Below are 23,197 nucleotides of genomic sequence, written 5' to 3' on the forward strand. Positions count from 1 at the left end.
TATANTCTATATATATATATATATATTTTTAGTCGAAGGTGAACACAATGCCTTTATTTTATTTTTATGTGGTGCTGAGGAATTGAACCCAGTGCTTCATGCATGCTAGTCGAGCTCTCCACCACTGAACCACAACCCCAGCCCCAAGAAAAAAATATTTTTGAAGCAAAAAAAAAAGAATTACTTACAAAGCAAAATGTTTTAGGAGTTTTAACTTGTACAGCTATGCCTCCATGTAAATATGGTTCCAGTTCTGTAGTATCACCAATACTAAAAGAAAATGGCGATACCACTAGAAGAAAAAATAAATAAATAAAACCATTATACAGGAATATAAATACTGATATTTGAAGACTTATTTTTATAAAAAAATTAATTCTAATTTATAAAATTAAGAGATTCCAGTATAGATATTTTTTATAGGGTAGGGGAACGTGAGGAGCTATAGAGTATTTTTTCCAATGTGATCTTTAAGACTTAAAAAAAAAAATCAAGAAAACTCAGAGGAAAAAAACAAAGAGAGAAATAAGAGGTACTCATTATTAACATTAAAATACATTATAAAGTTTCAATAATATATTGATACTGATCAATCATACAGTAGGTTCTGGCTTATGAAGAGACAAATGGAACAGATCAGAGAATTCTGAACAGACTTAAGTACATCAATAGACACAATAAAGGCAAATAAAGATTGCATCTCAAACCAATGAAGTTAAAATTATGCAATATAGGAAAAGATATTGAATCTCATTCATAATACAAAAAATATAAATTAATATTTTGCTCTGGTAATATTTTCATTCATAACATGAAATATTACATAGTCACAAAAGAAAAAAATTTAGAAAAAAGTTTGTCTGCAGAGACTGATGTGAAGAGATCATGAAGACATTTTGTTTAATGGTAAGTCAAAGGGCAGCGCTACATGTAATATGCTGCCTTCTGTGTAAAAAAGCAAAAGGAAACCATAGAAGGATACACAATAAACTAAGAACAGTAGTTATTTGTGGTGAACAGGTGAGAACAAAGGAGGTGTGTACTTCTGTATGTAAATGTATTATTTCAGTTACTTAACGTTTTTCACAAAACAGAAAATTATTACAATAACTAAGCAATAAACATTTTAAAAAGCTTCATAAATAACAGCTTTATTTAAATAACCCTCATTGTAAGAGAAATTTTTGATATAAAATGTAGATTTTCTTTGTCTCCATTCTTTGCTATCCGATTGCTTCTTCATATGTAGGCAGTCTCAAGAATCTGACCACAATCCACTAAGGCATGGACTCCAAAATAACAACAAAAATAGATAATTAATACTGGTGATCTGAATCTGTATTTAAGATGTTGTAACTGAGAAACAAATTCAAACAGTTGTTACCAAAGATGTTTAAATATAGATACAAAGATCTATACAGAGTTTGTAACAAGGACTCATTTTTTTCTAAGAGATATATTATAGTCGTTAAGAAAAAACGCAATACTAATAGTCTATATACCAATCACATAATTATATTTTCAAACATATCAGGACAAAATCAACTCACTCTTCCCTGAATTGGGGTAAACATGCCATTCAGTTGAATTACAGCTGAGTTACAGTTCAGTTGAGGTTGTCTAGAGCTGTCTTTTACTCTTTTAGGAGGAAAACCACAAACTACATAAATTAATGTTGGCATAATTTCATTATCTCAACTTCAAATGGCCCTTATGATGCTTGATAATATTTCCATTTGTTAAAATGATTATTCTCCTCAAAACTGTGGCCTTAGCACCTTCCCTCTAATTTGGGCAATAATCTCACATAGACCCAGAAAAAAAAATGAGTACGACTTCTTGTCAATTAACTTTCAAACTTGCTTGCAGTCATAACCATTCATCCCTTCTCTTTTAGCCACTGAACAATAACATATATCCAACCAATATCTAGTTATCTTCACTTGAATACTTCACTCGACAAACCTAAACTACTTATTATCTTCTGTCCCAAACCTACTCTCTTCTTCTTTCTTGTACTCCTTACATGAATGTTATCCAATTAGGATATTTGCTCAACTACCATGATAACAAAATGTTTCTTTTTAAATGTTTTAAGATTCTTGGAATTTTATTTCTCATTGCTAGCCCTATCAAAGCACATTTCAATTAGTTGTGTTCTATCTTGGATCTGAGACTTTTACTGTTTAACTCTGTTTAGAACGTTCTTTTTCAGTACCTTCTGAAGTCATTGCAACCTTCAGGTTTTTATCAGGTTACCCTATCCTCACTGTTGCTATCCTCCAACCAGGCAAGGTATCTTTACTAAGTTTGGAGTTCTAAGAATGTCTGTACTTTCTTAATATCATCACTGTTTACTTGAACTGAATGTTTTATGCTCAAGACCTATGAATCAGATTTGTATCAGTTGACATTATGTTCCCAACACTGAGCATAGTATCTGAATTATAAAGGTGCTGAATAATGAATAATTATAAATGAGTCAATAAAACACATCACCTTACCAGTTATTTGTTGTGTAGATCCATTTAAACCTGTCATTCCATTAACTTCTCGAAATGTTAGAAGCTGTCCTGTCTCAAGTTTGTGGGGATGATTTTCAAGGCAAGTGACAATGCCAGGATTAGCCTAAAAATTAGAGTTATCTATTAAAAATCAAGTTCACATATTCTTTTAGTATAAATTCCAAAACTCACAGAAAAATGACAATGTTATCATAAAATCCTCAAACCCAAATTCGAAGCCATTCTTTCACATTAAGTGAAAGCAAGCCTTTAAAGAACTGTCACAAATAAATGATCAGCTTAGTACTTTTTAAAATGAATGTTGAAATATAATTTCAAGTTTAGGGGAGACATTTAGAGATTCCAAAGACTTTGGATATTTCAAAGATTTGAGGATTCTTTTGATTTGTAAAACATAAAAAAACTAGGTGTTAAAAATTAAGAGTCTAACACTGGCTATCTTAACATATGGGAGGTGTATAGACACTTTAAAATAACAAACCACTCTAAGCAGGGATATACAAAATGATTTTTCAATTAATTTTTCTTAAAAAAAGGTGTGAGAAAGGAATCATACTAAGTTTAAAAATAAAACATGAAGTCAGAAACACAACTATTGTTTCATGGTATATTATTCCTTTGTAATTGGCTGCTTTGGGTTTTAATGTATAATAACTACAAAGAGCACAAATAAATTACTTTGGTTAAAAGAAGTGAGTATTAGAAAGGAATTAATTCTACATTCTTTTAGGAAACAACAAATTAAGATTACATGATATCAAGGAAGTGTGGTTCTAATTTACTTTTGACTCACAGGTTAATCAATTCTTAAAGTTCTCCCTTCTAAATATTGTTTTAGAATGTAATGGATTAGAAAAAGTCTTTCTCTACCTTTTCCTATACATGCAGTGTTGGACCAGGTGACTTATGATATAGTCCATCCATGATGTGACAAAGTAAAAAGCTTAGTAAATAATGAATCACAATTATTCGGTATAGAACAAAACTGAAACTAAACTTTATAATATGCAAATGTTCTATCAAGTGGAAAATAATGATGGAGTACATCTAGGCACTATTAAAATTAATATTCCAATTTCAAGTTAGTTTTAATATAACAATCAAGAAATATTTCCTAATAATTTTAAAATATCATAAATATTTTAAATAATTCCTAATTAACAAAATATTTCCTAATAATTTTAAAATATCATAAATGGAAATATTCATTTATTCTGCTTATTAGAATATTGTGTTAATATTTCCTTTTTAAAAGAAGCATTCACATCCACTTTAAAAAATTTTGTTTAAAAAGTTCCTTAATATAATCATACTTGCGTTATATTTGAAATGAAAATTTCTTTTGGTTCTTCTCCAGTAGTATCTGAAACTTCAAATTCCTCACCAAAATCACAAAACAACCGTGACCAAATTCCATGTACATCTGCACTGATGAACTGTGAAATGGCAAAAATAAGTTTTTTAATTTATGTGAAGGAGAAAAACACCTCAAACCTAAACTCTTTCATAAAAAAATTACATTTATAGTTAAATATATTCTTTGGAAAATAAAATGAATCATGAGTAGAATAAACTGTATATAGATCAGGTTAAGAATCAAGAAATTTGGTCATCTGGTGAATGGATTATTTGGTATAACAAAGTTAGAAGAACAATAAGTATATATCACCATTTTTTATTTTATGATTTTTAAATAACAAAAAAATTATGTCCTCATAAAATTCGAGCACAATATATAATAGTTATTTGATTTAATGGCCTGGGAATGAATATTTTAGCAAAAAAAGAAATGAGTATACATTCACTAAAAGCAGTAAAATGAATGAAAAATAGAACAGAATGAAAAGCTAACAGTCTAAAAAAAAAAGGATGAGGAACTAAAAGTGAAAAAACAAAGTTGTGAAATTAAAAATCAGATTCTTTAACAAAATCTGAAGTATTTTATTAAAAGCAATGTTCTTAAAAAATGCATTGTTTCTATGTCAAGAATTTGTAAAGAAATTGTTTTTGTGCTGAAAACTACTTTTAGAGCTATTGCTAAAAAATAACAAATACTTGTTCTGTAGCATATCTAACCCAGCATAAAATAGTTTTCTAACAAAAATAAAATACAGTGATATTTGGGTATATCTCATAAAAATAGTAATTCCTATTTTTCAAAGTATGAGATGGCTATTAAAGTATGTGCCGCTTGATCATGTGTTGTCTTTATTGATTAAAATGGGTATATACAGTTTTTGTTGTTCTTTTATTGAGACATAAAGCTGGGCAGAAATTTATACGCAGCTGCTGTTGCTGCTTCTTTTTAATTTAATTTTTATTTTTTTAAGTTTAAAAGCTGAAAACTCCAGGACAATTTATGTATTTTTTTTCCCAAAACAATTCTGAAATATAGATATGTGTAATAGTTACATAAACAAAGATTTTAGTTTATAATCTAATGTAATTACTTAGTAAAAATTCTGTTCCCTGTTGTAAGTTTACAGATTATCCTGATTGACTTTTAAATTGTGAACTAGAGCACAAATTTCCCACAGAGAACAAATATACTATGAAAATACCCAAACTGAAAAATTTTTTAGCATACTTATACTATACAGAATGATTTTGGCTTAATGCCGTTCTTAAAGTAACAGTTTTTTTTTTTTCTTCCAAAGAAAACAGTAACCTCCAAAACAAAGTAGAGTTAGTTGTGTGTATTCAATTACAGGAGAAGGATTATGATTTTTCTTTCTTCCCAGTGTTACCACCCAGCACCTAATTATGCTAGACCAAAAAAACCCAAAACAAAACAAAACAAAACAAAAACTAGGAGCCATTCTTGCTTACTCTTTAAAAACTAACATCCAGTCATTCACAAGTTCTATCAGCCTTTCTTTCTTTTTTCTTTTTTGGTGCTGGGGATGAACCCATGGCCTTGAGCATGAGAGGCAAGCACTCTACCAACTGACCTATAACCCCAGCCCCTCAGCTTTTTTTTTTTCTTTTTTAAAAAACTGCACAAGTTATATCAGCCTTTAAAAAAAAAATTACCTCAAACTCAACAATTTCTCATTTTCTCTATTTTCACTTCATTTTTCATCTGGGACACCAGCATCTTTCATTTAGACTACTGCAATAATTCCTAACTGGTCTGTCTGCCCCTATGCTACTCTTATAATCCAATAGTTCTCTTTCTTTGGGATCACTTTCATAATTACCTCATACTCTTAAAAATTATTAAAAGCTCAAAGGGCTTTTGTTTATGTGAGTTATACCTATTGTTATTTAAAAGAAAGCTAGGGAAGTAGGACAGCTAGATCAATGGCACAGTGCTTTCCTAGCCAAGTGTGAAGCCCTGGGTACTGTAAAAAATAAATAAAATAAATAAAAAAATAAAAGGGATTAAAACAGAAAAAATTAAAATACAAAAACAGACAATTTCCACAAAGTGTCAGAGGACTGACATCAAAACACATCATATAGATGCTGGAAAAATCCACTGTACCCCGTAAGAGTGAAAAAGTAATATTATGAAATATTATGTAACATTATGAAAACAATTTGAGAAGAACTCCTGAAAAGGCTTCAGAAACTATGCTAAGACCACACTTTGGAAACCACTGCTGCAGTCTACTCTCCACACAACAAGCTAAAGTGATCTTTTAAAAATGTAAGTCATATCAATGTTTAAGGGGCTTAAAATTCAAATATCCTCAAAGATCCCATAAACTATGGCCCTCTACCTACTTTTCTACACCTAATACACTAGTTTGTTTATTCCTACCATCCTTTTTTCTTTTTTCTAACTGCATTTTAATGATCTTGGCTTGCCTCTTGTTGCTCAAACACTCCAAGTTAATTTTTAAACTTGCAGGTTTTTATACATTCCTCTGCTTCGAATGTTCTTTTCCAGATCTTTAAATAGCTGATTCTTTCTCAGGGTTCTAGTCAAATGTCATCAGCCCAAAGAGAACTTCCTTGACTTTCTAATCTAACAGAAATGGCACTGGGTATTCTCTCAACCTCATACAGATACTGCTTTTATTCTTTGCCCAGATTTTTTTTCTTTGCTTATTTATTATACATCTTCCTTAGAAGATGGCAAGTTTCATGAATAAGAAAATCTGTGTTCTGTTCACTAATGTTTTTCTAGGGCCCAGAACTGCACTGGGCACATAGATGTTCAATGAATATTTGATGAATGAAATAATGCACCTCTTGAAAACCATCATTATATCATATTTAAAACTGGATGATATATTTACTGTTTATCAACCTTTCCATTCCTAATCTTAACTCTCCCTTAATTTTGGCAATTTGTCTGTAAACCAAACTTAGATCCCTGTTTTAAAAACAGGAAATGAATATACCAAAATTAAACAGAGATATCTTATGTGATTGTCCTCATGGAAAAAGAGCTTCTTTGTAACTCAATGAATAGCTACAAATTTTAATAGTAAAAGTGTTCCTCTTTTGATTAATTGCATATCATTATGAAATAAGAATACCTTAATTGGAGGGTAATGAGAACGGCAATACTCATTGATCTTCTTCTGCAATGTAAGTTTCATCTCAGTCACCACCACACACTGTTGACAATAAAAAAAATTACAGACTACAAAATGAATAATTCTTTTAGTAAAGTACAATTTCTTAAAAGTTAGAAGCACATTAGTTTGAAATGCTATCCTTGTTAAAAAAATTATTACCCTATTGTATTCCGCTCTAAGGTTATTACCTTCAGAGACACAAAATATTATAAGTAAAAACATATGCAGGGGAAATCTACCATTAAATTCAATTACTATTAGAGACTTCACTATTAGAAGAAAACCTAATATCCTATGTGGTATCTGTGCACTGTCCAAGTGGTTGGAGCATTGTTTTACCTGTTACTACCATGAAAATACCAATCTAGCTATCAGAATACTACTTTCATGCAAACTAAAAGCCTCTTATAATTTAAAGACACATATTAGCTGGTGTAACTTTCGTTTACTTCTGAAATTCAACAGACTCAAAAAATAAACTTTTTAATGACAATATTATTAGTGAAATCACTCAATCCTATAGCAAACAACATTTTTCAATGCATACTTAATCTTTTATGTTTAATTCTGCTAAAATTAGATGGTTTTAAAATCAGATTTTATTATAATTACCTTAGATTCAAAGAGGTCAAATACTTCCTCCTTAAGGTCATTTGTCTATGTAGTAGTAAAGAACAAGATTCTCAGTCCCCTTATGTTTCCTCTCTGCTGGTCTGAGTGAATTGGATGTTAGTTTTTACTAGCAATATTCAAGTATTGATTTAGTTTTATTTACCTATGTCAGAATATAGTATGCTACCTGTAATGAGACATTTGGAAAGTCATAATCTTGATGTTATATGTGGGTATGCCATAAATGTTAAGAGTTTAACTTGGGGCCATATCTCTGGATTATATATACCAACTAAAAACTTGAGGGATAAGGGAGTTCAAGGGAAAAGACTTATCTACTGCATGTTATAAAACAGCAGATTTCCTAACTTCAGTGTTTTCTCTTAAAGCAATGCACTACGTGCACAGGCATCCATTGAGCCCTTTGTGTTACACTAGTGGGATTGGAGGGTGGCGATGATGGTGATAAAATAAAACCTAATTTCCACATTTAAAAAAATTTGTTAGTTTTGATTAATGTGTATTACTTAACATGTACGAATTAAGGGGGTTCAGTATGATATGTTAATACATGCATATATAGGTGTGCACCGACCAAATTCAGCCTCCCTTTATCTACCTCCTTCTCATTTCCCAAACTAATCACCATTGTATATTCAGTCCACTTTTTTTTTTTGAATTTCCATGACAGAAAATTTGGTACTTGTCTTTTTATGTCTAGCTTATGTCACTTAGAATGATGTCCTCAAATTCCATCCATTTTGCTGCAAATAACAGTATTTCATTCTTTTTTATGGCTCAAAAACATTTGTATATATCTGTGAAATTTTCTTTACCTAAGCATATGTAAAAGGGGACCTATGTTAATTCCATGTTTTCATAATTGTGAACTGTGCTGCAGTAACGATGGGTGTGCAGACATATCTTTGGTATGATTTAATTTACTCTAGATATATATACCCAGAAGTAGGAATGTTAGATCATATGGTAGATCTATTTTCAGCTTTTAAAAGAACCTCCATACTGCTTCCCATAATGGTTTCACTAGTCTACAGTCCCATCAACAGTTTATGAGAATGTCTTTATTTTCCACATCCTTGCCATTTTTGGTTTTCTGATAACAGTTGTTTTAATTGGGGTGAGATATTTCATTTTAGTTTTGATTTGCACTTCCCTGATGGCTAATGATAGTGATCACTTTTCATATATTTATATTTTTTGTTATTTCATTTCTTTTGAAAAAATGTCTATTCAGATCATTTGCCCATTTTCTAGTTGGGTTACGTGTTTTTACATTAGGTTTTTTGAGTTCCTTAGGTACCATGGCTCCTTTGGCCAATGGGTAGTTGGCAAATATTTCCTCTCATTCTGTAGGTTAGATCTTCACTGTTTTTTCTTTTACTGTGTAGAAGATTTTACTTTGATGTAATGCCGTATTTTTTTTTTATTTGTCCTTTTACAGTCACAGCCAGAAAATCATTGCCTACACCAATGTCTTAAACTGTTTTCCCTATTTTTTTTTCTAGTAGAATCATAGCTTCAGCTCTTACATTCAGGGCTTTTATAAACTTTGAGTTGATTTTACTATAGGGTGAGAGATAGGGGTCAAGTTTCAGTCTTTTATATATGAATGTCCAGTTTTCCTAGCACCATTTGAGAGACTGGCTTGTTTCTGATGTATGTTTTTAGTGCTTTTGTTGAGAATTAGTTGGCTGTGGATGTGCAGGTTTATTTCTAGGATCTCTATTCTGTTTCACTGTTGTTCATCTGTTTTTATGCCCCTACCATGGGGTTGTTACTATGGTTCTGTGGTTGTCTTGAAAGCAGGTATTTTGGTATCTCCAGTATTTTCTTTTCTTTGTTCTTTTTGTTTAAAACTATTTTGGCTATCTACTTCTATATAAATTTTAGAATTGCTTTTGTCTAATTTTGAAAAGAGTATCACTGGTATTTTGATGATAATTGCACCGAATCTATATATTACTTTGGTAGTAATAACATTTAAGTAACATTAATTATTTCAATACAAAAACACAAGAGGAGGGGCTGGGGTTATGGCTCAGTGGCAGAGTGCTTGCCTAGCATGCATGAGGCATTGGGTTCGATCCTCAGTATCACATAAAAAAATAAATAAAATTATATATATATTAAAAAAAAGAACAAAAGAGGGCTCTCCATTTTTTGTGTGTTTTAATTTTTTATCAGCATTTTGTAATTTTCATTGTAGAGGTCTTTTACTCCCTCAGTTAAATTTATTTCTAGATGTTGTTATTTATAGCTATTGTGAATGGGACTGCTTTCATGATATCTTTCTCAGCAATCTCATTATTATTGTATAAAAATGCTACTGATTTTTATATGTTGATTTTGTATTCTGCAACATTACTAAATTTGCTCATTGGTTCTAATAGCCTTTTGTTTGTTTGTTTGAACTTTAGGTTTTTCTATGTATAGTATCACTGCCAATAGGAATATTTTTACTTTCTCATTTCCTATTTTTATGTCCTCTATTTCTTTCTCATGCCTAAATGCTCTCATTAAAACTTCCAGTACTTTATTAAATAAGAATGGTAAGAATGGACACCTTTATCTTGTTCTAGATCTTAGATGGGACACTTTCAACTCTTCCTCATTCATTATGATGGCTGTAGGAATCATTTTTGTCTTTACAATGTTGAGTTATGATCGTTCTATACCTATTTGTTCAGGGGTTTTATTTTGAAGGGGTGTTAAATTTTATCAAATGATTTTTCTTTTCTTTTTAATTTTTTGTGGTACTAGGATTGAACGCAGGGCTTTGTGCATACTAGGCAAATGCTTTATCATTGAAGTGTATCCCTAACCCTTTTCATTTTGACACAGGATATAGCTTATTTGCCCAGGCTGGCCTGGAATTTATAATCCTCCTGCCTCAGCCTCCTGAGTAGCTGGGATTACAGCATGTGCTACCACACCAAGCACAAATACTTTTTCTGTGTCTAAGGGATGGTTAATGGATGATTTTTATTCTTCATTCTGTTCTTATTACATTTATTGGTTTATGTATATTGGAACTCTTTGTGACCATGAGATAAATAAACTTGATCATGGTAAATTATCTTTTGATGTGCTGTTAGATCTGATTTGCTAGAATTGTGTTAAGAATTTTTGCATTATTGATTAGTGACAACATTGGTCTATATGTGTGTGTGTGTGTATTTTTTGTTTGTTTGTTTGTTTGTTGTGTCCTTGTCTGGTTTTAGTAATGGGATAATCCTGCTCTTGTAGAATGATTATGTAAGGATTCCCTCCTTTTCAATCCTTTGGAATAGATTGAGAAGAACTGGAATTAGGTATTCTTAAAAAAAAAAAAAAAAAATCTAGCAGTGAAACTGTCTGGTCCTATAGTTTTCTTTCTTGGAAGACTTAATTATTGCTTCAATATCACTATTTGTCATTGATCTGTTTGGGTTTTCATTCTTTGCATTTTTGTGGTGTAAGTCGTAATATCTCCTTTTTTAAAAAATCTGTAACTATTTATTTGGTCTTATTAGCCTGAAAGTAAGATAAAATCTAACACAAAAACCAATACATATTGAATCTGAGGATCTGAATTTTATCAATACTGAAAAAGACTTAGCCATAATTTCCTTGAGTATTGTTTTTCTTAATGCTTTCTTTCTAGAAATCCAATCTCAAAAATTAAAGCTTTCCATTCAAGCTCTCATTTCTTTTATTACTCATATCTTCTCTTATTTCTATATACTGGAGCCTCAATTTCCTCAGAGCTATTATTCAATTATCTAATATCTGTGTACCCACTGCTTAATTTATCAACTAATTTCTAATTTTTATGACTACATTTTCTACTTAATTCTTTACCACATCTGTCTGGTCTTTTTTGATACTGTCTCATTTTTATATTAAATATTTACTCCCTTCTTTTAAGATTTATTCAGTTTGAAAACTATATTTACAGTTTTTTCCAACAATTCTTTTTTCTGAAATACTTAGAGAGGTTTAACTCTAATTTGTTCTATCCATCAACTCTTGATCAATTGAACTGCTTTTTATTATCTTGTTGTTTTAGATTGTTAATTCCTCAAAGGGGCTTTAAATATTAGAATGCAAAGTGGCCTGACGGAGTACATTATCTAAATTTGTTTAGCTTCTGTCTGGCATTCTAGGGTATAGTCAAAATAGTACTACTACTTTGGTTTTTTACATTAAATCTTTAGCTTAGGAATTTCTGGACCACAAAGATTACTATACTGATTTCTAAACCTGTGTGGGTATAGGCTTATGGTTACAAATTTCTAGGGAAGACCTTTGTTTTTTCATCAAGAGCTCAAGAAAAATCAGACAAGTTTACTGTTCTGATAGGCAAGGAGAAACTATTATCTGTCCTTTCACTAAGGTTGTAGGTCTCTGAGATTTCAGTTCCATGAAGAGAGGGAGTTGGGTCTCAATTCCATTTCTCTATCTCATGTAGATCTAAATCTGCATCTCATATTTTCTCTCACCATTAATTCCTAAGAACAAGTATTGCAACAAGTAGCTCTGTCCCTGAGAGTGACCAACAGTGTGTTTACCTGGCCTCTAATCACTTACTTTATTTTCTGGTTAGGTAGTCATTTAAATGAAAGTATGTTAGTAATTCTTGGGTGGAATTCTAGGTGTCAGAAGAATAGATTTTAAGTTATTTGGTCCAGAACGTAAGTCTATATACTGATCTTTAAACAAGAAATGACAAAATTTAATCAAAGAAAAACAAAACAAAATAAAACAAACAAAAACCCAAAAAAACAGGGTCAACCTAGGTACTTTTAGAATATCCAATATTCTACAAAATTTTAGTACATAAGGAAGATTGAATTATTGATCCATGTTTACTCCACTCTAACTGTAATGTTTCTTTATGGCTCCTTAGGAAGAAAATAGTGTACTTTCTTGCGTCTTAAATTTGACCTTGACAATGTGACTTATTTGGACAATGAAATGTTCTTGAGAGGTTGGCTTGCCTTTTGTTTTTCTGTTAATAACATGAGAACATGAATGGTGTGGTCTCCTGGTCCAAGAAGAGATATATTAAGATACTCAGACTCTGAAGTTCAAGCTAAGTTTAGTGTACACAGCAGAACCCCTAAATGACGTGCAGATAAGAAATAACTGCATGCTGGTATAAATGAATTTCAGTAGTTTTTATGCACATTACTATTAAAATAGCCGAATAAATTTCTGTGTCATCAGTTCTTAAGTCCTCTCTTAAAAAATGAAATATCTAATAAGTATTACTCCAATAATTCTAATGTGAATTTTTCTTGTTTTGCTCAATACACTAACAACAGTCATGCTGTATTAATACTTGATGATATGCCTGGGAATCAGTCAATAACATTTAATACAAAATTGGTTTACTAACCTGGTATCTATGTAAGAAGGAGAGATCTGTGGATTCATTGAAAGGTACGGAAGATAATGTGACGTGAACATATGGATTTAGTTCTGCAATACGATAAAGTATAGCTTCAGCCCTAAAAAAATAATTAACCATCTTTCATTCAATCTCTCAAAGTTGGACACTTAATGACATCATAAGAACTTAACATGTTATGAAATTTTAATTGAAACAATAAATTATACAAGAAAAAAAACTAATTTATGTTTCATAAAATTATATAATCTTAAAAATATATTGTCATAATTCATAGAAAGCCAAATAATCTCAAAGTGTACACTTATGGTTCTAAATTCCATGTCCTAGAAGTCTAAATGATTCAATAATACTAAAGATATGGCTCAATAATCCCAAAGAAATTATTTTCTAGATAGCAATGACTATATAAGAACCTTGATAATATAAATAATTAGATGGACAAATACCTTTATTTTATTTATTTTTATGTGGTGCTGAGGATTGAACCCAGTGCCTCACACATGCAAGGTAAGTGCTCTACCACTGAGGTACAGCCCCAGCCCAATATAAATAATTAAATAAGCATATGATAGTACTTACTTAACTATGGTACTGTAAATTTATGGTAATGACTGAACTGGTGCTCCAGACACAGAAAATATTCTATTAAACTAAATATTCTATTTAGTTAAAAATTCTAAAAACTATGATAAGACATCAAAATATCTTTACCTGTTTCTCCCATTCACAACATCATCTTCGCAGAGAAAGAAGTTGGTTCCTAGATCCCATGCCTGGCATTTTTCTGTATCATGGATTGTAAGTGCCTTCAGAAAAGAGGAAAGTATCTGTTGAAATCTAAAATAGGACAAGGATACTCAACTTTCTCTAATATTATTTACACTATACTTTCTATATTTTTATGCATAAATGCAACAAAAATAATTTCAGGCATAAAAATCAAAAAGGATACAAAGCTAGATCTATATGCAGATGATATATGATTATGTAACATCTAGAAACCCCAATACACTGGTAGAAAAACATTAAACATTTAAGAGAATTTAAATTTATCAAATAAGTACCTTAAAAAACCTCAATGTATAAAAATTCAAAAAATTCTTATAAACATTTTAAAATATGCCATGTTCCAAGTCATAAAAGTAATTCACAAGCTAGAAAAACAATATTTGCAATCCATGTAAGGTCCTTTCAAATCTTACAGGAAAAAAGGGCAAGATTAATTTGTAAGAAATATGTAAAGATGCTTGGCAATACTCAGGAAAGAAATACCTTTTCTCACTCATTAGACTGGCATAATAAGTCCAAAAGTTTGACAACATGCTGTACTAATGAGGGTGAGGGAATCAACCACTCACATAATTACTGATGGGGATGTGAAGTGACTCAACTTCAATGGAAAGAAATTTAGCAATTTCTTTCAAGAAGACAAATGCATTTATTCCTTGACATACTAATTCCACTTCTAGGACTATCCAAAAGACACTCAGGGAAACATACAAAATGACATATGTACAAGGGTATTAAATGTAGCACTATTAAAAAAGAAATAATCAAAATGTCCAAGTTTTCCAATATGGAAAATTTCATATATGTGATATATCCACATATGTATATCCATGCAACTATAAATTTAGAAAATCAGGATATGCCACTAAATGATAAAAAAGGAAGATGAAGAGAAAAGCAACTCACTTAAGAAAGACAGAAAGCGATAAATACACATACACATATATAGATACACATGTATGTTTATACACATTTGCTTATATTAAAAAACAAATGAAGAAAATATCAAAGAAAGGGCATAATATAATAAGTGAATAAAGGAACAGGGTTAAGAAAAGATACTGAAAATATATTGCTTTGTAAATATGACTTTGAAATCAAATATGTCACATAACAGCACAATTAAATTAAAAGCAAATCCTAAAAATCCAAAGCAAAATAAATAAATGAACCAAACTGTTAATATAAATATTTAGTCATTTGCCTAATTACCCAGAGGAATTAAAGTGTCTTAAGAAATCCATTAATTTGTCTGTCAAATTCAAGTAGGATTTAAAGAAGGAAAAAAAAAAAACCCTTGAACTGTTGTTGATAACATATTTTATTAATAATATTGAAATTGGTATTCTGAAACTATGTCTCATATATATGAACACCTGCAAGTAAATAGGTTAATTTCACTAGGAACTAAGACTCTACATACAGTAAGATAAAAAAGCTTAAAATATAAAATCAAAGTAGTAATATCCAACAATCCTAAATGTGAATTAAAAATTTTAGTAATCCCTTATAATCCTAAACTTGAAAATCAGAAATTTTGGTGCTTATTAGACCATTAGAATTGTCTAATTCTATCTACCCAAAAGACTTTATAAGTGACAAACACTACTGGAGTTGTATCAAAAGAACTTAAAAAGTTGCAAAGAATTCCGATAACCAAAGATGGAACAATTTTAGCATCAATGAAAATAATCTCTATGTGGATCAAAACACATTAAGTATGCTTAAATCCTTGCATTTATCACGACATATCCATACACACATACATATTGAGTTCACAGGTCTCTTTTGGGATAGGAACCCACTATATATTTTGTGTGTGTGTGTGTGTGTGGCGGGGGGGGGGTTGGTACCAGGGACTGAACCCAAGTGTTTAATCACTAAGCTACATCCCTTCCCCTTTTTCTTTTAAATTTTGAGACAGGGTCTTGCTAAGTTGTTAAGGCTGGCTTAAAACTTTTGATCCTGACTCAGCCTCCAGAGTTCCTGAGATTACAGGCATGAACCATCCAGCTGGCTGAATCCACAGATTTATAAAGCTGGCAATTAAAGAAGGAAAATTCAAGTATTATCTTGCCTTTCATATATGTATGATCTTAAATAAGAAAGGAATGGAAAATTTTCTTTCTAAAATATTAATGCAGCTAATAAATGAGAATATAACTGCGGTCCCTAATGAAACAATGGATCTAGGCAATGATCACTAATGGCTAATAATCATCATGAAAAGAGGGACAACAGGATATTATTGACTCCTGATGGGAGAACACAATATTACCTATAAAATATTCTTGCTAAAGAATCAAATCAGGGCTGAGGTTGTGGCTCAGTGGCAGAGTGCTTACCTTGCACATGTGAGGCGAGGCACTGGGTTTAATCCTCAGCACCACATAAAAATGAACAAAATAAAGATATTTTAAAAAATTAAGGTATTAAAAAAAGAATCAAATCTTTTTTTTTGGGGGGGGGAGGGGTTGTGCTGAGGATTGAACACAAGGCCTTGTGCATGCAAAGGCAAGCACTCTACCAACTGAGCTATATCCCCAGCCCAAGAATCAAATCTGATTCTGATTCTCTGCACATAACTACCGGTTTACAGGAAATGGAGGAATAAGGGAATGTTACCAGCGACTAGTTTCTTAGACAAATAAATTCTAAGATAAAATTAAATCCAGGAAGAAAAATCCTCAGATTAAAATAAAACAAGTTCAATATATAAATTTTATTTGAATCCCTATGAGAACCAAAAAAGCCTTAAAAAAAGATATAAGAAAACTACTAAAATCTGAACTCAAGATAACTTATGATTATGCTAAACAGACTTTAAAGATGACCCCAATGCTTCCAATTTCATATATATATATATATATATATATATGTCTTTGGGTAAGCACTTCCTCTTGAGTATGGTCTGCACTTACTCCTAATATTAGGTTATAAAAGACTATAACTTGATTTGTTAGCACAATCCCTTTCTTATCCTTACTTACACTGATGAAGCAAGCTACCACAGTATGAGCTGCCCTATGGAGAATATGACAAAGCAATGAACTAAGGATGACCTCTGGCCAAGAGCCAGCAAGGAACTGAGGTCCTCAGTCCAATAATCTAACCCATGAAGACCCAAATGCTGCCAAAAAGAAGAGCAAGCTTGAAGCAGATCCTCCACTAGCTAGCTTCAAGATGACTACAATTCCTACTAAAACCTTAATGGAAGCATTATGAGAGATCTTCACATAAAGGAACCAGTTAACTCATGCTTGAATCCTTACCCACAGAAACTGGAGATAAGAAATGTTTAAGTTATCCAATTTGTGGGTAAATGATTTCATAGCAACAGGTAAGTAATATAAACAATATTTAGAATTTGTTACATTTTTAGGTGTGAAAATGGTATTGTATTAATATTTACAAAAGGTACCTCACTAAAGTGTTCAAGAATGATATATAAAATACTATGTCTAAGATTTACACTAAAATAATTTGGCAGTTGCAGACTGTCAGAAATAAGAAGGAAATAGATGGATATGTGTCTCTGAATTGGTAAATGAAGCTATGTGATATGTACATAAGTTTTAATAAACTATTCTATTTTACAACATTTTTGAAATTTCCTGTTTGTTTATAAAGGACAGGTGTATAAAAACAATTTTTCTATTAAACAAAGGCACAATAAGTCAAAGTATAAACAATACTACCTTTATAAGTGAACAAAAACAAAATCGTAAGCATATTTTTTCTTACTAAAGGACATACATTCACTTACCTTAATCCCTGCAAGAACAAGATTCTTTGCTATAAAGAGAAAAGAAATAGTTTAAATGACTTTTTTTTTGGTAATTATACAAGAAATATATGTCCCTTGCAAAAAAAAGTTAGAAAATACAGATTAACAAAAAAGAAACAAATACAATTTTGTATAATCATTCCACCCAGAGGCAACCACTTTTAAAATTTTACTATATTCTTACAAACATGTTTTTATGAATATATATAAATGGATATGGCAATTAATCATTAATAGATATTAACATCACAAAAATTGAAGCAAAGAGAGTCATTATTGGTTCCTTGTGAAAGTACATAACAATGTCATGAAATAATCTTGCCAAAAGAAATAAAAATTGAATTCAAGGTGGGCGTGGTAGCACATGCCTGTAATCCAAGCGGCTTAGGAGGCTGAGGCAGGAGGATGGTGAGTTCAAAGCCAGCCTCAGCAATAGCAAGGCACTAAGCAACTCATTGAGACCCTATTTCTAAATAAAATACAAAATAGGGCTGGGGATATGGCTCAGTGGTTGAGTGCCACTGAGTTCAATCCCAAGTACCAAAAAAAAAAAAAAAAGTATTCAATCAAGCTTGTGGATCTAATTTCCTTATGGAATGTATAAGAAAGAATAATAGAATGAATTAAATTCTTTAAAATAAACTTATGTTGGTCAAAAGTATTACATAAAATTATAATAAAATATTGCTTACCAATTTCCAAACCAAGACCACCCATACCACTTAAGAAAACATGGGACTTGGCCATCTTCTGCATTGCTGTGTCCCCAAGAACATATCTCTGTCGACTACGTAAAGCACAATGAAAAAAAGATTAACGTTTTAAAATTACATATCCCTTAAAGTTGTTTGCAAACTAACAGCCAGGAGAATGCCCCAAACTATAGAATGAAGAATAGCTAAGTATGGTATTTTAAAATAATTAAATATTGCAGTGAAATAGATAAAGAAATTCAATAAATTGTCAATGTAGATTTTTTTGAAATATCATTGCATTTACTGATATGAATAAATCCCATAAATTTCATTCAAAGAAACAAGACACACAATAAGACATTCAAAGCAATCTCATTTATATAAAAAGCTGAAAAACAAGCAAAATGTAAGTATATTGTTTAGGGTTACATGAACAATATAACATGGGTTAATAACCCAGAGTGTATTTTTAAATATTAAACTTGATGGGGAATTTTTTAGCTATATTTTGTATTGACTTCTAGCTTAAATGGACTATGAACATATATCACAATCTGATATATTCACATTTTAAAATCTGAGCATGTATTTGATCAATTTAAGACATGTTGCATGTATTCCTGAAAAGAATGTATACTTTACAGCTGTTTAAGACACAATGTTCTTATCATGCTGTTCTAGTAGCTCAATGGTAGAACACTTGTCTAGCATGTACTGGGGCCTACACTCAAATCCCAAGCACTGAAAAAAAAAATTTAAATTAAAAAAAACAAACAATTATGGCATTTGTAAATGGATGGAACTAGAGAACACTGTGCTAAGTTAAATATGCCAATCCCAAAGAACCAAAGGCTGAATGTTTTCTCTGATCCGTGGATGCTAATTCATAATAAGGGGGTGGGTGGCTAGGGAAGAATAGAGGTCCTTTGGATTAGACAGAGTGAAAGGAGGAGGAGGGTATAGGAGTAGGAAGAATAATAGAATGAATCAGACATTATTACTCTATGTGCATATATGATTACACAACCAGTGTAATTCAACATCATGCACAACAATAAGAATGAGAAGTTATACTCCATTTATGTATGGTGTGTCAAAATGCATTTTGTCATGTATGACTACTCAGAACAAATAAAAAACAAACAAACAAACAAACAAAAACACACCACAACATTATCTATATGTGCATTAGGTTTCTTTTAATAATCAGGCTGATAAAATTATCTATACTGGTTCTGGTTTTTCTTCTGTTTTTATTCTCAATCAGCAAAAGCAACATTTCAAAAAACTCGTATTACAGTTGTTAACAGTATCTACATGCCTTGTATTTAACCATCTAAATAGTGACTGGTATATAATAGCAGTAGCTAACACTTAAGTTTTTATTATGCACCATCACCATCATGCAAAACAACAGAAAAACTTAAGCACGGAGAGGTTAAATAACATAAGAAGTGAAGGTAAAATTTAACTGAGGTAGTTAAGACTTAGCATTTACTCTTACTCTCTATGCCACAATATATGTATATTGAGGAAAAAAAAAATCCTAGAAAATTTATAATGGGGGGAGGTACCAAACCCAACAACAATTAGTTTCTCTAACCTAATTCTTGCCTGTACTTATTCCTACTCCCCAGGACAGCCATCGTGAATTTATTTTTATTTATTTTTTCCTACTATTTGCGATCTTTATCTCTAAATGACATGCTTATACTTTTATTTCTTGATCCCCCTCCCATTTTATATGTTACCTATTAACTTCCTAAGAAAGATGAATAATCTTTCTAATGTACAAATCTTAACTAATCCTTCTTTTACTCTAAAAATCCTAATGGTTTCCTATTTCCCTTACTGTAAAAGTCCAAATTCTTTAAAATTTGTCATAAGGCCACTCATAATCTAGTTCTTGCTTAGCTTTCCAATCTTATCTCTCGTCACCCTTTGTGGAACTCCATGTTCCTGTGTAATATAAAGATTCTTAGTTCTCCAAATGTGGTACGTTCCTTTGGTTGTAGAATATTCCTTTCCCCTAATATTCTAGGCCTGACTAGTTTCTATTCATCCTTAAAGTCTCAGCTTATACTTTACTTTCCTATATTATGATTCCTTTAATCCTATCCTTTCTCAATACAATGATAGACCACTGTTTATGTGCATCTGTAACACTTTATTACAGTGTATTCATTATTTGTCTGTTTTTCTAGGTGATACATGGATTCAAGGCAGGGTCTTTACCTTATTTGTCACTGCTTCCTCAGTGATGAATAAGGTCCTGTCACGTTGTGACACAAAAAAACAATTTGCTAATTTAATGAAAGAAATGAACTGGCTGGTACACAAGAACAACACTTCTATGTTCTCAAAGACTGAATCCTCTTTTCTACATTTACAGTCACAAGAACTATGCTTAAAGTATTTTCCATCTTAGTCTTGCCTTTAAAATAAAATTTAAAATAAAATAAATTTTAAAATAAAATAATAACCATGTGAATGTAGTTATAAATGACAAAAACATGCAGATTAAAAAAAAAAAAAACAACCCAGAACCCCAAATAATCCAATCAATAAATGGCAAAGAAACTGAAAAGGTACTTCACAGAAGAAATATAAAAAGTTACAAATATACGAAAAAATGTTCAATATCTCTAGCAATCAGAGAAATGCAAATTAAAACCACACTGAGATTCCATCTCATTCCAGTCAGAATTGCAATTATCAAGAATACAAGTAACAATAAGTGTTGGCGAGGATGTGGGCAAAAAGGGTACACCCGTACAGTGTGGTGGGAATGCAAACTGGTGCAACTACTCTAGAAAGCGGAATGGAGGTTTCTCAAAAAATTAGGAATGAAACCATTCAACCCAGTTATTTAACTCCTTGGTATTTATCCAAAGAAGTTAAAATCAGCATACTACACAGTGATGCAGCCACATCAACATTTATAGCAGCTCAACTCATAACAGCTAAGCTGTAGAACCAACCTAGGTGCCACTCAACTGATGAATGGATAAAGAAATTGTATATATACACAATGAGTATTACTCAACCATAGGAAGAAATGATTGTATTACTTTCTCCAGTTAATGGATGGATCTAGAGACTATCATGCTAAGTGAAATAAGTCAATCTCAAAAAAAACAAAGGTCACATTTTCTCTTTGATATGTGGTTGCTAACACACAGCAAGGGATGGGGAGAAGACAGAAGTTCAGTTGATTAGACAAAGGGGAATGAAGGGAAGTGAGGGGGGATAGGATAGGAAAGACAGAAGAATGAATCTACATAACTTTCCTATGTTTATATATGAATACACCACCAGTGAAACTATACATCATGTACAACCACAAGAATGAGATCCTAACTAGAATAAGTTATACTCCATGTAAGTAAATAAAAATACACTCTAGTGTCATATATATCTAAAAAGAAGAAATTAAATAAAAGAATAAAACCAAGATACATGCACTAAGGTTTTCCAAAGAACCACAGAATCTCCTTTTCTCACCAGTCACTCCGATCTCCCACCTTTCAATGTTTAGCCACTTAAGGGAAGGTTACTATTTAAATACCTACTTTGTGCAAGCTAATATGTCAGGTACTTTGCAAACTAATGACACTAAAATGCTTTGAAATTGTTACTGTTAGGAAGTAGTAGAGATGGTATCTAAATTTAAGTTACTCAAGTCCAGCATTATTATATTATAGTTGACTCTATTAAGTGAGCATGCCACTTAACACTGAATATACCAAGTAAAAAGACAAAAATGTTCCCTTTTTGAAGGAACAATATTCCCTATAGTTTTCACTGACTATGTCCTAATTTTGAAGCCATAGAGAACTTGTCCAATCCCTTTTTGATATGACAGTCCTCCAAATATTTGAAGATGCTACTCAAGATCCAGAGTCTTCTCTTTCCAGGTAACCCTTCCATTTCTTTAATTGCAATAAGACATCATTTATGAGTACCCCTAAATACTCTAATCACTTTCTTCTGAATGAACTTCAGTTATCTTTTTTATACATGCATATGTTTATTAAAACACTATTTTGAGCCAGGTACTGGCTACTAGGAGAGAGACATATGCTACTAGGATAGAGACAGATAATCATATAATTCTATAAGATTAAGTACTATACATAAGTACCAAAAAGTATGGAAACCTGGAATACAGAAGAACGGATTGTCTACATCAATCCAAGACATGGAAAGTTTTCAAATGAGGGCTCATTCAAGATAAATTCTGAAGAAATAATATGAGTTCAAAGATAAATCATGAAAGGAAATGTGTTTTCCTTAGTTTAGACTATTAAACTAGGGAAAAGGTAAGCATGAAGAAAAAAATGGCTTATGAGAATTAGTTAATATAGTCATAGGACTTCTACTGGCCACAGTGAGGTAATAAGGACCAGATTTATTTTCTTGCTTTAAACAACTGAAAATTGGACAAAATAAATAAAACAACAGGTTTTAGACACCAAATAATAGCAACTCAGAAGAGTAGTATCAAAAAAGAGAAAAACAAATGAAGCGAACTTTGTTTTATTTCTTACTTGCAAAGTTTTCAGGCTGCAATGGAGGGAGGGGAATGCAAAGAGAATCTGGTGGTCTCCCTGAATTAAAGAAACAGCTAAAAATTCAAGAAAGCTAGGATTTATAAGCTAAGCACAAGAATGGAGAGATGTAGAATAAGTGCCAGAGATCTGCAGATGGTTCTCCTCTTTTAAGGTCTTCTTTAATTTCTTTCTGTAGTTTTCATTGCAGAGGTCTTTCACTTCTTTCGTTGATTCCCAAATATTTTTTTTTTTTTTTTTTTTTTTTTTTTTTTTTTTTTTTTTTTTTTT

At 31.3% G+C, this 23,197-nt stretch overlaps 1 protein-coding gene across 3 annotated transcripts in view; it reads right to left on the reverse strand.

The window, feature by feature from the left end:
- Uba6 (ubiquitin like modifier activating enzyme 6) overlaps positions 1–23,197 on the reverse strand; it is a 75,869-nt gene that overhangs the window by 35,148 nt on the left and 17,524 nt on the right. The window contains exons 2-9 of one of the 3 annotated variants that reach the window (XM_048784587.1): positions 18,354–18,448; positions 17,641–17,648; positions 13,797–13,891; positions 13,071–13,182; positions 7,016–7,096; positions 3,839–3,961; positions 2,505–2,628; positions 189–292 (exon numbers count right to left, since the gene is read on the reverse strand). In XM_048784587.1, coding sequence (XP_048640544.1) covers positions 189–292; positions 2,505–2,628; positions 3,839–3,961; positions 7,016–7,096; positions 13,071–13,182; positions 13,797–13,891; positions 17,641–17,648; positions 18,354–18,448 — 742 coding nt within the window. Of the gene's footprint in view, positions 1–188; positions 293–2,504; positions 2,629–3,838; positions 3,962–7,015; positions 7,097–13,070; positions 13,183–13,796; positions 13,892–17,640; positions 17,670–18,353; positions 18,449–23,197 lie in introns of all 3 variants that reach the window. The other 2 variants (XM_048784586.1, XM_048784588.1) reach the window with 2 other exon arrangements.

The sequence above is a fragment of the Marmota marmota genome, unplaced genomic scaffold, assembly GCF_001458135.2.
Source record: "Marmota marmota marmota unplaced genomic scaffold, marMar, whole genome shotgun sequence".
In the NCBI taxonomy this organism is placed as follows: domain Eukaryota; kingdom Metazoa; phylum Chordata; class Mammalia; order Rodentia; family Sciuridae; genus Marmota; species Marmota marmota.